General features: G+C 37.0%; 2 protein-coding genes across 2 annotated transcripts; one reads left to right on the plus strand and one right to left on the minus strand.

Moving 5' to 3' along the window:
• Positions 1-1,261: 1,261 nt before the first annotated feature.
• LOC121737461 (probable chitinase 10) lies at positions 1,262-15,285 on the minus strand. The gene is made up of 6 exons (XM_042129140.1): positions 15,240-15,285; positions 6,114-6,223; positions 4,564-4,677; positions 2,337-2,457; positions 2,003-2,144; positions 1,262-1,487 (listed from the first exon to the last, which is right to left on the minus strand). The coding sequence occupies exons 1-6, from the start codon at positions 15,250-15,252 to the stop codon at positions 1,313-1,315; spliced, it is 675 nt and encodes a 224-aa protein (XP_041985074.1). The 5' UTR covers positions 15,253-15,285; the 3' UTR covers positions 1,262-1,312.
• On the plus strand, positions 13,432-14,993 carry LOC121737451 (uncharacterized protein CG4449). Its single transcript, XM_042129132.1, has 2 exons — positions 13,432-14,642; positions 14,892-14,993. Exons 1-2 carry the CDS (start codon positions 13,451-13,453, stop codon positions 14,957-14,959), a joined length of 1,260 nt encoding a protein of 419 aa, XP_041985066.1. The 5' UTR covers positions 13,432-13,450; the 3' UTR covers positions 14,960-14,993.
• Positions 15,286-17,150: the final 1,865 nt, after the last annotated feature.

A 17,150-nucleotide genomic window follows, 5' to 3' on the forward strand; every position in this document is an offset into this window, starting at 1 on the left:
TTGAACGAGAGGCCCCATGTAGACGTCGATATTTTAGTAAAAATATAGAAATTTATTTTTGCTTTTTCACCCGTTTGTATAATATTTGTTCTAGGAATGTGAATTTATTTTATAAAATCAGTCCAAGATAACAGAGTGACTGTTTACGTTTGACATTTGTTTCATTAAGTTTAATACGGGGAGTTGATATAAGAGAGCCTTTTAAAAGAATTTGATAAGTTTTGTGGTTTCTATGACCCCAACTCACGATTACGCTTAGGCACTTGACAGCTTTATTCTCTACTAGCTGTGCCCCACGGTGTCACCCGCGGTTTAAGTGATATATCATAAAAGACTATGAAAAGTACCAATAATAGGGTCAAAACGGGACGACACTTGGTTCTATAAGGGTTTATTAAGATGAAGGTAATTTGCATAGTAGAATATGCTTTCCGCTCTTAAAACAACGTCGAAACTCCCAAACTTGTATCTATAAAGAATCAGGAGTTCTCTCAGCACCTTCCGAACCATGGTATACCTTGGTGCAAAATCTTACTTGTTGGTAGCATATGCTTAGAATACTGCTCACGAAACCGAAGTCACGACATATTTCCATATAAATTTTGAGGAGTTCCCACGATTACTTATGGATCTCTTTATCAGGTCACCTTTTTTATGAATATGGTACCAAATTGGAATGATAACCTATACACCAAAAGAAAAATTTTGAAAATCGGTTCACAAACGGCGGAGCAATCGTTGAAGATTATTTTATAGTGCCCAAGTCACAAGTGCGCAACTCATGGGCGCTATAAAATTACTCCTGCGTAACTGGCCTGGTTTCAGAACGCGTCGTGGCCGTTTCCATTAGGGCCACAACACGAATTCGCGTCGTGACTGTTTTTTATTAAATGTTCAGAACGCGTCATGGCTTTTCTCGATTACCACAACGCGTTGTGGTCGAATAGCACGTCAGCCACGACACTTGTGTATTGCGCACACACTTGGGCACTATAAAATTACTCCTGCTCAGCTGGCCTGGTTTCATTGAAACCAGAGTGCTCTTGATTATTTCGCGAACTTCGCATCGTGGCCGTTTCACTATGACCACAACGCGTTGTGAGCCATTTTTTCGCTCACTGAGCGTTTTCGGTCTTTGAGTATAATTTATGTAAAATCAAAATAAATTGATAGATTACCTTAGTTATTATTTTTTCAGACAGTCCAGGATAGAGAAAGACATTAAGGAAAAGCGTAAGTTTGCAAAAATGTAAATATACAAAAGCACTTTATTGATATCTATATATAAAAAGTTCCCATAATAACTTCCAGTTTACTTATAAACGATGAATTCTTCTTTGAGTTCGTCCACCTCTGCTTCTACATGGCATTGGACGTTGGCTTCGAAGTCGCACTGCTGAGTCCTCTCGTTGAAGAAGAGTCCGTCCGTGCAGTAGGCAACCTGAGGCACGCCGTTCACGCATCTCCAGTAGCGCTGGCAGTCGTTCCTGAAAAATATTATTCGAAATTGAAATCTTTAACGAGTCATTGAACTACGGATTGGATTCAGTAGTTCCGACCCATAAAGTTAAAATACCTAGCGGGATAGAGAAACAAAGGCCTGAGCAAGCGAGATGTCACTATAAGTAACACTGCGTGATAAAATGAGACGTGTGATACATGACAGCAGCACTCTTTTTTGACGTCCAGTCGGCACGTGCCGTACGTTGACAATTTAATCTCACTGAATTCATGTTCAATCATGCTTGTGTAAGTGTATAAGTACGTAATTACGTACACACATTTTTCAAACACGGATGAAAACCAATTTCGGTTACGTAATATGTTTGATAGCTCGATATTGTTGCTCTATTCCGCTAGGTGTGTATATTAACTTTATGTTCCGACCCGAGCTAGGTTATTGTAAAAAAGAACTAATACCTACTTGGAGTACTTGGTAGGAGTTAGCATGGTAATTGGTAAAGTAGTCTATGCCACAATAATTATAACCATCGGAACTCACATGTAAGCGACGCGGCGTGCTGCAGTGTCAGTCCTCTGGCAGTTGATATGCGAGCCGAACTGGACGCTCTTGAGAGGTGTCTCGATGGACATCGGCCGGACGCTGTCCAGTACTGCGTCCGCCGTCAGGCTGTTTATGGAGCCTGGAATATAAGTAAAATACACTATTCTATAAAATTGAACTAAGTATATAACAATTAGATATAATATACAGAATAATCCATATAAAAAACAAAAACACAAATTAAGAATCTAAACCAGTAACTTTTAGAAAACCCTCTAGCATTTGAGTTAATATTATAATACCAATAAAAATTCATCAATGTTTTCTTTACCGTCTAAGGGGTTATCAGCCCTGTCGCTCAGGTAGTCGAACTCTCCCTCCCCGGAACCGTCGATCTCGGTTTCAGGCTGCACCCTCAACCAGCAGATCGTAGATCGGGGCCAATTGCAGCCCTGGAAAATGTAATGAAGAGTCAGCAGGCTTTGTTTGGAGAAGCCGACCATTATTGGAGAAATTAATTTACTAACCTACGTAATTCGGTCGCATTATGTGATAAGCTCTATGCTACTGGAGATCCGTCAGCTGGATTTGACGCAATTAGACCGAATTACGTAGTTTCATCGTCTTTAAACGGGCAAAAGGCCCACCACACATTCCCACCACTGCAACTCCTGTGTCGCCAGGATCAACCAACCAAAAGGCAACCAACCACGAAAACCCTTTGATATGATCTCAGGGATGCCCGAGGGACAAGCTAAATCTGTCTTGGGACCCGCAACGAAATTAATCAGATTAAGAAAGGTAGGAGGAGTAGGAGATATCCAATTTCCCTCCCCAAGCAAAGCGGGAGACAGCCAAATTGTAATGACAATTAATGTCCGAACAAGAGGGGGAAGCACCACGGGAAAAAAATATACTTAACTAGCTGTTGCCCGCGACTTCGTCCGCGTGGACTTTAGTTTAATAGTAAAGTTGTTCCCGTGCATCGATTGAGTCGTTTACGCGCAAATCAGAAAAGTATATTGTGTGGGAACCGCACATTTTTCCGGGACAAAAAACATTCCTTGTCCCAGATTCAAATTAGTAGATACTAATGTATCATAATATGTATAATAATGGAGATGGAGATCCTAATGTATAATAATGGAGATGGAAATCCATCTCCATGCCAAATTACATCAAAATAGATTAAATAGTTTAGGCGAGAATCATAAAAGTTTATTGTGCGGGAAGAGGGAACCGTACATTTTCCGGGACAAAATTAGTATTTCTTGCCCTTTCCCGAGACTCAAAGTATCTCCATACCAAATTCTATCAAAATAGATTGAATAGTTTACGCGCAAATCATAAAAGTATATTGTGCAGTAACCGTACATTTTTCGGGACAAAATGTATAGTATGTTCTTTTTCGGGACTCAAAGTATCTTTATACCAAATTTCAGCAAAATAGGTCCAGCCGTTTACACGTGATGTCGTGACGACGCGAAATATAACGTTCCGCGCAGCTTCGCCCGCGTTCATTAGATATTTCACAGACAAATTAGTCCACAAAAATAGCCTATGATCCTTCACGTGGTCTACTTCTTATCTGTGCCAAATAACAGAAAAAATTCCCAATAGTTCGTGAGATAAGCCCTTTCAAATAATTTCCCCCATTTTTTTCCACATTTTACTCTATGTCTTCGCTCCTATTAGACTTAGCATGATAAAATATAGCCCATAGCCTTCCTCAATAAATGGGCTATCTAACACTAAAAGAATTTTTTTAATCGGACCAGTAGTTCCTGAGATTAGCTCGTTCAAATAAGCCCTTTCAAATAATTTCCCCCATTTTTCCACATTTACCTCTATTTATTAATCTTAGCGTGATAAAATATAGCCTTTGTCGATAAATGGGCTATCTAACACTGAAAGAATTTTTCAAATCGGACCAGTAGTTCCTGAGATTAGCGCGTTCAAATAAGCCATTTCAAATAATTTCTCCCGTTTTTTTCACACTTTCCTCTATTTCTTCGCTTCTATTAGTCTTAACGCGATAAAATATAGTTTATAGCTTTTCTCGATAAATAAGCTATCTAACACTGAAATATTTTTTTAAATCGGACCAGTAGTTCCTGAGATTAGCGCGTTCAAATAAGTCCTTTCAAATAATTTTCCTCCGTTTTTCTACACTTTCCTCTATTTCTTCGCTCCTATAAGTCTTATCGTAATAAAATATAGCCTAAAGCCTTCCTCGATAAATGGGCTAACCATTACTGAAAGAATTTTTCAAATCGGATCAGTAGTTCCTGAGATTAGCGCGTTCAAACAAACAAACAAACAAACAAACAAACTCTTCCCAATTATAATATTAGTATAGATATCTATACTAATATTATAATTGGGAAGAGTTTGTTAGTTTGTTTGTTTGTTTGTTTGAACGCGCTAATCTCAGGAACTACTGATCCGATTTGAAAAATTCTTTCAGTATTTACAATATGCCTACTTCATAAAAATGATATAATATATTTATTATGGCAAGCAAGTTTCACCATCTGCTAATGAAATCTGGCCGTTACCTGTAGCTCGAAGTCGAACTGGGTGCCGACTGCACAGGACATCTCCACCTCGTTGCCGTGTGCGCACTGGTAGTACCGCGAGCAGTTCGTGAAGTGTGGAAGCAGCAGGAATACCTGAAATCGTCAAAAGTAAACTGTAGTGACGAACCGAAATGCACAACATAATATTTACAAAATGAATAAGTACATGCCTTATAATATGAACTTTAGTCGTGCTCACAAAATATATCAGGTAGATAATTTTAAAGAATACATTTAAAAAAATCGAAGTGAACAGTAAACACGTGCTAGCCGCTAGGCTCTGGCCTAGCGGCTAGCACGTGTTTACTGTTGGTCGGCAGACTTAACAATCAGATGAGCCAAATATCGAGTTTGTACATTTTCCCATACCTTCAAAGAGCCGCTACATTTTTATAAGTCTAATAATAATAATGAGAGTCTAATTCGCTTCACACTACAAAGCTACATTTACAGTAAAAAAAAGCTGAAATGTGACCCTCGTTAGTACGGCGAAAATACTTCAACCCTTTAATATTATCTTAATCTTGGTAAATGTTTACAAATCTACCCTAATTTATTTGACAAACTACTACAAAAGGAAGTCGACGGAGCTCCTATATCTGGGTGTTGTGGTCTAAGTTCCAACCTAACCTAACCTACTTTTGGACTTTCTGGATTCTGTTTGTTTTTGTTTTTGGGGGGGGGGGGGGGGGGGGCTGCGCCCTGCATAACGTGATGACTGATGATATTTTATGGTGTTGTGTGTATATTGAATCCATATTATACAACCATGTGAGTTGTGACATTGGTGACCCTGACATGGAAGTGATGATGATATGATGAATGTAATTTGCATAATAGCATATGCTTTCAATTCTTAAAACAACGCCTAAACCCCCAAACTTGTATCTATAAGGAATCCGGAGTTTTCTTAGTATCTTCGGAACCATAGTATACCTTGGTGCAAAATCTTGCGTTTTGGTAGCATATGCTTAGGATGCTTCTCATAAAACCAAAATCACCATATGTTTCCATATAAATTTTGAGGAGTACTCTCGATTACTCATGGATCCCATCATCAGATCACCACTTTTGTGAAAATGAGACCAAATTGGAGTGAAACCTAATATAACAAAACAAAAATTTTGAAAATTGGTTCACAAACGGCGGAGCAGTGGTCGAACATACAAAAAAATATATATCCACAGCCGAATATATAACCTCCTCGTTTTTTGGAAGTCGGTTAAAAAAAATAAAGGCCACCACTTACTGATAAGTGCTGGATAGGCTATCCACAACTTATCTGACAGATAGTGTATAGAGTGTCTGTCAGGTGAGTTATTACCTATCCATTGATAGCCATTAGCCAATCCAGTAAGTGGTGAAACAGGTCCTTATATGTAATTGTCAACTTGTCAATACCGCAGTTCTTAGATTACTATGACCTATGTATAAACGGCATTTTCTCGAGTGCTCCTCGAGAAATTTTAGAATGCTCGCTTTGCTTTTGATTAATGATTACTGAAATGATATCGGTGTTTAGTGTTTACCTTTCCATTAGGGTCACATGAAAGTATGTTAGGGTCAACACCGTACAGCGGCTTGTCACTCGATGCTGCATACGTCACCCCTACCACCAGCAGGAATATTATTGTTTTTTCTGTAAAAGAAAAAAATGAATTGGAAAATGACGAAAGCTGCTTTTAGATTTTAAATAAATAGCTAAGTAGGTCGTCTCAGAGATTTTTTTTAAATGATGGTAGGGTACTTATATTATCATGTTTTAAATATGTAAGTAATTATAAAACATCCCTTAGTTGCACGCTATATCAGACGGATTAATTTTAATTTCAAAATAATATGGTGCCCAAACCCAAAAGGTTCCTTTTGGATTTGGGCACCAGAATAGTCATCATGGCTCATGACTCATGAGTCACGAGTGATTACTGATAATATGACGTCGATATCTTGGCGACCCAGCGTGTTGCTACGCCGCTGTTTTTTTTAACAATTCTTGTGTGTTCATTTTATAAAATACTAGCTGTTGCCCGCGACTTCGTCCGCGTGGACTTCAGTTTATAGCGCGCGGTGTCAATAAAATTGGTGTCAAAAGCTTTTTAAAACCCTGGTACCCCTTAAATCAAAATACCCAAAACAGCCGTGTAGTGTGCACATGTTTTTTTTTTTTTAATTAAACTTTTTTATACCTAAAGCTTATTTAGCGCTACACAACTTAGCTGCATAATGCATTACACAACTTTAGCTTTGCCCAATAGTCAATACCCATAAACTATTTAGTATTTATTATTGGTAGACTGTTGTTTCTCATATCTATGTTGGTACGTGAGTTAATTAATAACATGTATAACAATCGAAATATTAATTCAACATGGTACCACCTCTTATAGAAATACATATGAGCAAGCGATAGCGCAATCTAGGCGACTCTTGGCGCCATCTGTTCCAGTTTTTGGAACTAACTTAATTTGAACAAATTTACGCATAAACACCCCCTTACAACCCCTTTTTCCAGTAAGCAGTAGACTATGTCCTTTCTCAGGCTTTAGACTATCTGTGTACAAAATTTCATTACAATCGGTTCAGTAGTTTTGGCGCTCTTGTTTTTGAATTTGATATCTAAGTTGGTAGGTGAGTTATTAGTTAAGATTAACGTGTATAACAATCGAAAGAATCGTAAAACCTACCTTAACATGGTACCACCTCTTATAGAAATACGCATGAGCAAGCAATAGCGCGATCTAGGGGACTCTTGGCGCCATCTGTTTTGAGTTTTTTGGAACTAAGTTAATTTAACCAAATTTACGCATTTTCACCCCCTTACAACCCCTTTTTCCAGTTAAAAAGTAGCCTATGTCCTTTCTCAAGCTTTAGACTATCTGTGTACAAAATTTCATTACAATCGGTTCAGTAGTTTTGGCGCTGTTGTTTTTGAATTTGATGTCTAAGTTGGTTGGTGAGTTATTAGTTAATAACGTGTATAACAATCGAAAGAATCAAAAAATCTAGCTCAATATGGTACCACCTCTTATAGAAATACGCATGAGCAAGCAATAGCGCGATCTAGGGGACTCTTGGCGCCATCTGTTTTAAGTTTTTGGAACTAAGTTAATTTGACCAAATTTACGCATTTTCACCCCCTTACAACCCCTTTTTCCAGTTAAAAAGTAGCCTATGTCCTTTCTCAGGCTTTAGACTATCTGTGTACAAAATTTCATTACTATCAGTTCAGTAGTTTTGGCGTGAAAGCGAGACAGACAGACAGACAGACAGAGATACTTTCGCATTTATAATATTAGTATAGATAATATTCTAACGTATTAAAAATTATAAACAAAAACATACTAACTAATAAGTATGATTAGTTCTATGTTACAATAAAGTAAAAAATAAAACGCCATCTGTTGAATCGTATTAGAACTAAAATGTTCATTGCATCGATATATTTCTGGATTTTTTATAATATTATACATAAAATATGTTTAAGATTTTTGAAATTTTATTTTAATACACATCCAAGACCCAGGAACATTGAAAACTTTTTGTTCCGCCTGCGGGACTCGAACCCAGGACCCCCGGGATGAGCGCTGGCCACGCGCTCATGCGAATTCATTTTCATCGATATTTTCATGGAAATAAGATATTTTCCCACATCAAAATGTAGCCTATGTCCTTTCTCAGACTCTAGAATAACTGTATACAAAATTTCATTGCAATCGGTTCAGTAGTTTTGGCGTGAAAGCAAGACAGACAGACAGACAGACAGACAGACAGACAGACAGACAGACAGACAGACAGACAGACAGACAGACAGACAGACAGAGATACTTTCGCATTTATAATATTAGTATGGACTATAGCGACCCGCCCCGGCTTCGCACGGGTATTAATGTCACTCACTGAAAAAATAATTAAATTAAAATTTAAATCGATTCAGTAGTTTTGATTGTACTAGATGTCCCACGCGGCTTCGCCCGCGTAAATTAGGAATTTTACAGAAACCGTACATTTTGCCATAAAAAATAGCTACTTATGTATACTCCCTTCACGTGGTTTACCCTATATCTGTGCCAAATATTGCTATAAAAATTGCTCCAGTAGTTCGTGAGATAAACCCTTTCTAATATTTCCCACGTTGTTCCCACATTTTCCTGAGTTTCTTCGGTCGTATTAGTCTTAGCGCGAGATATAGCCTTAATAGCCTCGATAAATGAGCTATCTAACACTGGAATAGGTTTTAAATCGGACCTGTAGTTCCTGAGATTAACGCGTTCAAGCAAACATACTCTTCAGGTTTATAATAAAATTAAGTAAGTATAGGTTTTTTTCAATTATCGCTTGACAAACTCGAGTCTCGATCTAAAAGACTATGAAAAGTACCAATAACAGGGTCATAATAGGCTCATAATCATGATACGATGCATGGTATAATATAGTAGTGATGATGATGATGATGATGAATGTAATTTGCATAGTAGCATATGCTTTCCGTTCTTAAAACAACGCCGAAACTCCCAAACTTGTATCTATAAAGAATCAGGAGTTCTCTCAGCACCTCTAGTAGTTTTTGCGTGAAAGAGTAACAAACATCCATACATCCAAACAAATTTTCGCCTTTATACTTAATATTAGAAGGATAAGTAGATAAGTAGAATTACTTGTAAGATATCGATACCGCCGCAAAAGCTACGTCCCGCAATCTTTAAAATATCTGTAGTACTTCGATTCATATGCTGTAGAGCCATGTAGATCTATATTAAATCAACAATGTATTTATGTAAAAAGTACCTACTTAATTGAATCAGGATTATGCCGTATTGGGCAAAATCGCTTCGAAATAATTTAGCCATTATAGTAGCCAGTAGTAATTGTGGCGGTACCCACAATTCGCCTAACATTCCTGCATCGCGCTATCGAAGTTTTCTGAGCGCGTCGTTATATAAACGACAGCTGAGATGCATCACATGGGCTCCGGCCTGACCGAGCATAACACCTCGTTCGGTCGGAAGATCTTCCTTTGACCGCCACGCAATATCCCCACATAATAAAAAGTAAATGACAAAAAAAAATATTAAGGGATATCCATAAGAGATAAACATAATAATATAACATCGTGAAGTTTTCTATAGACCTTTTCATTGTGTACTATACTTTAGTACATTATTTTGATAAATCTCGTAGGGTTCAGCCTGCGTTTGCAATGTAAGCGGAAAAAATGTAATGGTAAAAGCACTAATAGTAGACTCGGAACTAATAGATGACACGACAAAAATGCCATAAAAATAAGAATTATCTAATTTTTTTCTCAACACTATAAATTTTATAAGCTTCTCAAGCTATCTGTTGATGTGAAAAAATATATTTGGGACGCCTTCGGGAACAACATTTTAAAATGGGATCAGTTTTCGTAAATAATGTGACCACGTCAACACGCGCTCTGCAATTTCTTAGCAAATAGGTTATGGAACGCGAAATTTTGCACGTAAGTTTTGAATACATTTATTTGATTTTTTGTAATTACTATTGATTTCATTGGATTAATGGTCATGTTGTATACACTAATTATTAATGTTTATTTATGATTTTATTCCATTTTCCCTAACAATATAAAGGATGTCTACTATTAGTTCTTGAAAATGTAAAAAACCTAATAGATGACATGGATCTCATCTTTTAGTTTTGCAATACATGCTAAAGTTATTTTGTAGTTTATTCTACTGCAAATATCACCACTATTCTCTGAAAATATAATTCTATTAACAAACTAACAAATTAGAACTACTGTACTTACCTAATTATTATTTTTAACAAAAAAATTAAACCGACTTCCAAGGTAAAAACAATAATACGTAATATGAACTAAAAAGTATTAAATAACTCTTACTCTATAATAGTGCCTTTTTCAGAATTCGTCTAAATCTCAACTATTTCTGTAAGTACTTACCTTGCTTGCTTGCCATTTGTGCTTTTACCTTATTTAGGACATCACATTAAAAAAAACAGTATTTCTCCATTATTTCATGAACATTATTATGAATAAACCTTCCTCTTCAATCACTCTATCAGCTATTAAAGAAAACCGCATCAAAATCCCTTGCATAGTTTTAAAGATTAAAGGGAACAAAGGGACCTAAGGCGTCCTAAGGACAGAAAAAAAATTGTTTTATACTATGGAGTGATGTTCTAAGTATGAGCTATCCAAATTACACAAAAATTGGTCAACGCAAGTAAAAACAACAATGTAACAATTTAATCAGTTATCAGTCTGCATTTAGGTATTACGCGTGTTTATTTTGTTTGATCCTCTTTGATTTCACCGAAATTCCATACTTTTGTATGCATTTATCGATTGATATCGCTTTGATAATAACATGTATGATCAATTAATTATTTATCAAACTTTTGCATCTAATGGAATAAATTTATAGGACATCTAGTTAATATTATGTAGTATGTACCAAGGTAATAAATATAATAACAATCTGGCATTATGGGCCAAAAATGCGCTGGTTTAATGTAGATGTTACGCAGTACGCTCAAAGACCGAAAACGCTCAGTGAGCGGAATTATTATTTTTAACAAAAAAATATTAAAACCGACTTCCAAGTAAAAATAACAACATTACTTATTATTAAATGAACTAAGTAGGTAATAAAATTAAATTAAGAAATTAAAAAAAAAACCCGCCAAACAACTTTAAAAAGTGATGAAATAATATACTTATTTTACTGACTTTAAGTTTAAATAATTCCTAAGTGTAAAGCTACGAATACCTAATAAAAAGTTAAAAACTAAGGAAAAGTAACTCCGTCAAAAAACATGCTCCACAATACTTACTTACTTACGCGTATGCAAAATTTCAGCTCAATCGGTTAAATATATTATCTACTTTAAAATTGAGTTCCAAAATTCCACCGTAAGGGGCATATTAGATTATTATCATTTATATTTTATATTCATCATTTATAGGCTCATTTATAGTATTATATAAATTATAATATGATCCAATGTAAATCAAGGAATATGTCTATATTACATTATCCAATATACTTAAATGACTCAATGATCTACGATCCAATATAAATGACAATGTAATATTATGTCCCTTACCTTACATACATAATACCTACTTACATACCTACATACAGAGCAAGTAGTCCGGATAACGAATGACTCAAAAGAGGGTATAGAGTGCGTGAGCGGGAACCTAAGCGATTTCTGCTGGAACTTATTCAGGGGGATTAGGGACAAAACAAACTAAAAGTCCTGACGTCTAAAATTGGGATGATACCCAAAGAAAATTTTTGAAAATCGGTTAACAAACGGCGGAGTAATCGTTGAATATAAGAAAACAAACATAACACCTCCCCCATTTTGAAAGTCGGTTAAAATTGTAGCCTATGTGTTATTCTGATGTATAAGCTATATTATTGTAAAGTTTCACTAAAATCCGTTCAGTAGTTTTTGCGTGAAAGAGTAACAAACATCCATACATCCACAGTCCACACATCCACACATCCATACATCTATACATCCAAACAAACTTTCGCCTTTATAATATTAGTAGGATTTAATAAGCTCTAATGTCGTCATAGAATATTTTTTACTACAACACATAGTTTTTTAGTTATTGACGAAGAACCAAAAATTGAGACCTTTGTCGCCCTCCCCTACCCCCGGCTCACCGCCTAGACGTCAGGACTTTTAGTATGTTTTGTCCTTAACCACCCTGAATAAGTTCCTGCAGAAATTGCTTAGGAAATTGCTCACGAATTCTACTACTACTTTGTTGACTGAGCTAAAGTTAAATAAAAGCTTTTAAAAGCGACGATGATTGTATTATTTTTCTCTATGAAATCAAATAATAATTACTGTGTGGACCGCAAAACTCACAGCTCGAAGGCTCGCATTGAGCCGGCTTGATGGAATTAAGTATATCGATTTAGGCGCTTTGCAGACGACGGGGCGGGGCGGGCTGGTCAATTTCGCCGCGAACAATAGCACAAAAGGAATCCTATATTACCAACGCACACGGTGAGCAAAAAGACCGCGCCGCTGGTGCCCGGCGGGCACTGGCGGCGCATGTCTGCGGTTGCCTGCCGTGGATCACTCAAACCAGTTTACATGCAGTAACGCAGACAGCGTGTCACGTGTGCTTTGTGTATGCGGCGCGGCGCGGGCAGCCGCAGACATCGACGGGCGTACGCGGCGAAATTGACCGGCCCACCCCGCCCCGCCCCGTCGTCTGCAAAGCGCCTTAGAGTAAAACTATCGAGCAATGCTGAATGTGTGGATGAAAGCCTGAGCCGCGGATTCTGCTTGTCGTTATTGGCTCGATCGAGCAAAACCGTACAGTCTGTCAAAAAAGTCATGAAATTAAAAAGTGGCAATATCGTAGTGTCATCCCTTTTTTCGATTGATTTGAAAGGGATGACACTACGATGTTGCCACTTTTTAATTTCATGACTTTTTTGACAGACTGTATACAGTGAGTAGGTACAATGGCAATATAGAATATTGTTTTCCCGCCATAATACACTCGACACTGGCCATGGCTATATAGCCGAAGTGCCATAATAAGAAAAAAAAGATCAAAGATTGTCTTTGAATTCATGGCAGTATGGGCAACGCTCCCTTTGCCTGGCCCGACCCGACTGGGACTAATAAAAAAAATGTCTTTGAAATTCAAAAAATTATGTCAAGTGTCAACTGTCATATAAAATATTTTTCGACCTAACTCGAAGTTCGAGTTTGAATTTCTATATTTATTTTGATAAAACTAAGTTTACCTATGTAATGCATTCTGTTATTTATTTATAATCTCATTTGTTTCAATTTTTATGGTTTATGCTCATTTGTTTGAATTTTTATGGTTTATGTTTCGTTCAGAATGTCATCCTCGGATTCTGAAGACGATTGCTATGGCAATGCTGTAAAAACATTACATAGTTTAAAAAACAACTTTCAAGAGGATAAACTGGAAAGTGCTAAATTACTAGATACTTCTACGGATACACAAGATGAGGACAAGAAAACTAGCCAAAACACACCCCAAACTACAGAACTAGACAACACTTTAGCAGACGACGAAGAAATTGATAAAATAATAGCATTAAATTCTACACGAACAACTAGAGCGACAAGGCTATCTAAAATAAAAGAAGACACATCATGTTCTGTCAATACTGTCGAAACACCGACTCGAGGTAGAGGCAGAGGCAGAGGTAGAGGTAGAGGGCGAGGCAGGAAAAGGAACCGAGAGTCCTTGGACACTGCAGCTTCGAATTCATGTGCTACAACTTCTAATTCCTGTGCTGCTACAACTATGAATTCGTGTGCTACTACTTCTAATGCATGTTTGACAACTATCAATGCACATTCTATGTCGGCGCCGCCAGTGAACCCATGGACCCTGAGCCCCCGAGGTCGAAATGCCCGCCGTCGAGGCGCCCGCAACAGAAGTGGCAGAATTAGTATTTTAGATGCATTCTTACAAACTTTTGCTATTGGAAATTGTGAGGAATATGATGATTTATCTAATAACGTTCAGTTGTTTAGCAAAAACACCACAACAAACAGTGCAGCGGAGGTGCAAGCTGTGGAAGATGATATTTTTGATGAAAACGAAGAATTATCTGTGAAAGTGATCTGGCAAAGTGTAGACATAGTTAAATTCACAATACGCAAGTACCAGAAGATATCTCAGATATTTGAATATTTTTCTGAAAAAATAAAATCGGGTGTAGATAAATTGCTTTTTACATACAATGATAAAATACTTAAGCCGGATGATACCCCGGATTCAATTAACTACAGCATAGCTAAGTTTATTGATGGGGGTATTGTTAGCAATACCGTGCCACTTCTGACCTTACCTAACACAGACTCTAAGCCACCAGATGGCATTAAGGTCAAATTTCAGTATCCCAATTCTAAGAAAGCATTTGAGATGTATGTTTCGGAGGGTGAGCCACTGTCAGTGAGCATGATGAAATGTGCTGAGCACATGGAGGTGCCCATAAAGAGACTGAAATTTGAATTTGATGGGGATTGCATCACAGGTATGGATCTTGTATCAAAATTAGTCTTAACGTAATATTTATATAGTTTTTTCTAGAGACGATTTACAAGGGGGTAAGCCCTCCTGTGGACATACACATCATCAGAGGTTGATTACTTACTTTATTAGTCAAAATGATCAAAGATTTTATAATGCATAATATGTTATCATACAGCTCAAAGATACTAGTGATTTCTAAAGTTACATCAAATTTAAAACAAATTTTAATACCATAATCTTCTTATTCCAGGTCAAATGACAGCAAAAGATTTAGACATGGAGGGTGGTGAATGCATTGATGTAAAAATAATTAGTTGATTGGTAAATTAAATTTAATATTAACTTTTTGAAATTTTCATTTTAATGTTAAAAATCAAAACTTTTTTATACTATTTATTAATTGTAGAGGAAACCTACTGATATATTTTGAAATTAAATATTTTTTCAGCATCAAAAAGAGAAGATTATGATAGGACAGTTTATAATTAATTCACTCTTATTGTTACAACTTTTGTAAAAAAAGTTCATATTTAAATTGATTCTGAATTGCTTTATAAAATTGAGACTGTTTTAAATGATTGTATTTTAGTGTACCTACCAATCATGGTCATTTTTATCACTTCACAAATTAACACAAAACTGAATCACTGAACAATTGCAACACTACTCTGCTTGTCAATAACTAACATTGCTTTTATAGATTTTTAATTTAAATACTTAATCATCGGGCAATAAAAAAAAGTTTTTCAGTCATATCTGATTCCTATGCCACTGAAATAAGGCTCAAATTAGCGTTGTCGCTGTAAATTTTCGCAAAGATAAACTCCAGGAAGAATTTTCATCATAAAGATTAATTAAATTATCTTCAGATAAGTGTACATTGGCTTTATATTGACAATTGTACTTGTGAAACTTGTTCCGAAAAGCTTTTATGTCGAACATAATAATTGCATTAATAAGAATTGTCATGTTAATAATAATCATAGTTGATTTAAATATAATATTTTGCACATTTAAAAATAGAAAATGGTACATATAATAATAAAGTTGGTAAAATGTATTATATTAAGTTAAAACCTGTAAAGAAGTTTCTCCCATTCTTTGCTTCTACAGTAGTTGCTCAAAGCCAGGAAGCTTTTCAAGATTGGGGAAGGGGGAGAAAGCCCCCCCCCCCCTAGAAGATAAAATAAACGTCAATTTTCCTGGCAAGTGGGAATTAAAAACGTGTTACCTACCTACTCTGCGCAAAATGCTTCGTTGGAAACAAAGTATTTTTTCAGTCAGATTAATAAAAGTCAATTTTCATAATTTTTAACCGACTTCGGAAAAGGAGGAGGTTATACGTTCGGCTGTGGATAGTTTTTTGTTTCAATACACCAGACCGACCCTCTTCTCGAAACAGGTATGCTGCCCCCCCCCTAGCTGAAATCCTTGGTACGCCCTTGGGCCTGTACTATGATTAGGGTACGATCGGCCTCGCAAACACGGGCGGATGCGGGTGCGGGCGCACGCGTCAGAAGACCGCCGCGGGCCACGATTCCGCGAGCGGGCACCCGTCGCGTGCGCCACTCTGATTTAGCGCTGCTAGTATAATAATTTTGATCTCGAGCGTGTACAGTTGTGTCGAGTAGATTACCATGGATTATTTACTAATTTATTATTTGGCATTTACGTGTTGGCATTTGTGGACGGCCAAATAATTATAATTAATTATTTGGCCGTCCACAGTCCACTACCCAACATTGAGAATTTTACATTCCAACTACTTCGTTGTATAGGAAATAATCAAGTATTTTACTTAAATACGCGAAGAGGAAACAAGACGCGACGCGACGATAAAACTACCACTCCTTAGGGTCAGCGCAGACAAAGAGGAATAATCCTCGCGCGGTCTCGGGCATGCACTTGAAAATAAACTTTAAAATTTTAAATTAATTACTTAACTAATGCTCGAGTCTCGAACCTTACAAGAAATGCTCGCGCGTCCTCGACGATAGGCGGGAATCCCTACTTTAGTGTAATAATTTTAAAGTTTATTTTCAAGTGCTTCAAAGAAAATGCACGAGACCGTGCGAGGATCATTCCTCTCTGTCTGCGCTGACCCTCAAAGATATTATATTATACTAGATGACGCCCGCAATTCCGTTACTCCAAAATTAGTGTGTCGCGCAGGAACCGTACATTTTTTCGGGATAAAAAGTATCCTACAAAATCCTTTCCCGGGTCTCAAAGTATTTCCATGCCAAATTTCAGCAAAATCCGTTCAGCGGTTTGAGCGTGAAGAGGTGACAGACAGACACACTTTCGCATTTATAATATTAGTATGGATAAGCCATAAGGGGACGGGCCGGGAGCCCGGGACACATAAACACCATACGACGTCGTGTCGTATCACGATGCGACGTCGCGTCGTGGGAATCTACGACGAGCATCGTAAAAAACTACGTCGCGACATCGTAACGTGCCACGATACATGGCACGACGTCGCGTCGTAGAAACTCACGATGCG

The sequence above is a fragment of the Aricia agestis genome, chromosome 2, assembly GCF_905147365.1.
Source record: "Aricia agestis chromosome 2, ilAriAges1.1, whole genome shotgun sequence".
NCBI classification, from domain to species: domain Eukaryota; kingdom Metazoa; phylum Arthropoda; class Insecta; order Lepidoptera; family Lycaenidae; genus Aricia; species Aricia agestis.

What these genes read in the sequence shown, in the direction of transcription:
- LOC121737451 (XM_042129132.1), top strand. Translation starts at nt 13,451, where the DNA reads ATGGTTTATGTTTCGTTCAGAATGTCATCCTCGGATTCTGAAGACGAT. An exon ending in TGATGGGGATTGCATCACAG is followed by an intron (nt 14,643 to 14,891) that starts GTATGGATCTTG and finishes TTCTTATTCCAG; the next exon opens with GTCAAATGACAGCAAAAGAT.
- LOC121737461 (XM_042129140.1), bottom strand. An exon ending in CATGTGACCCTAATGGAAAG is followed by an intron (nt 4,678 to 6,113) that starts GTAAACACTAAA and finishes TGACGATTTCAG; the next exon opens with GTATTCCTGCTGCTTCCACA. An exon ending in AGTTCGACTTCGAGCTACAG is followed by an intron (nt 2,458 to 4,563) that starts GTAACGGCCAGA and finishes TACATTTTCCAG; the next exon opens with GGCTGCAATTGGCCCCGATC.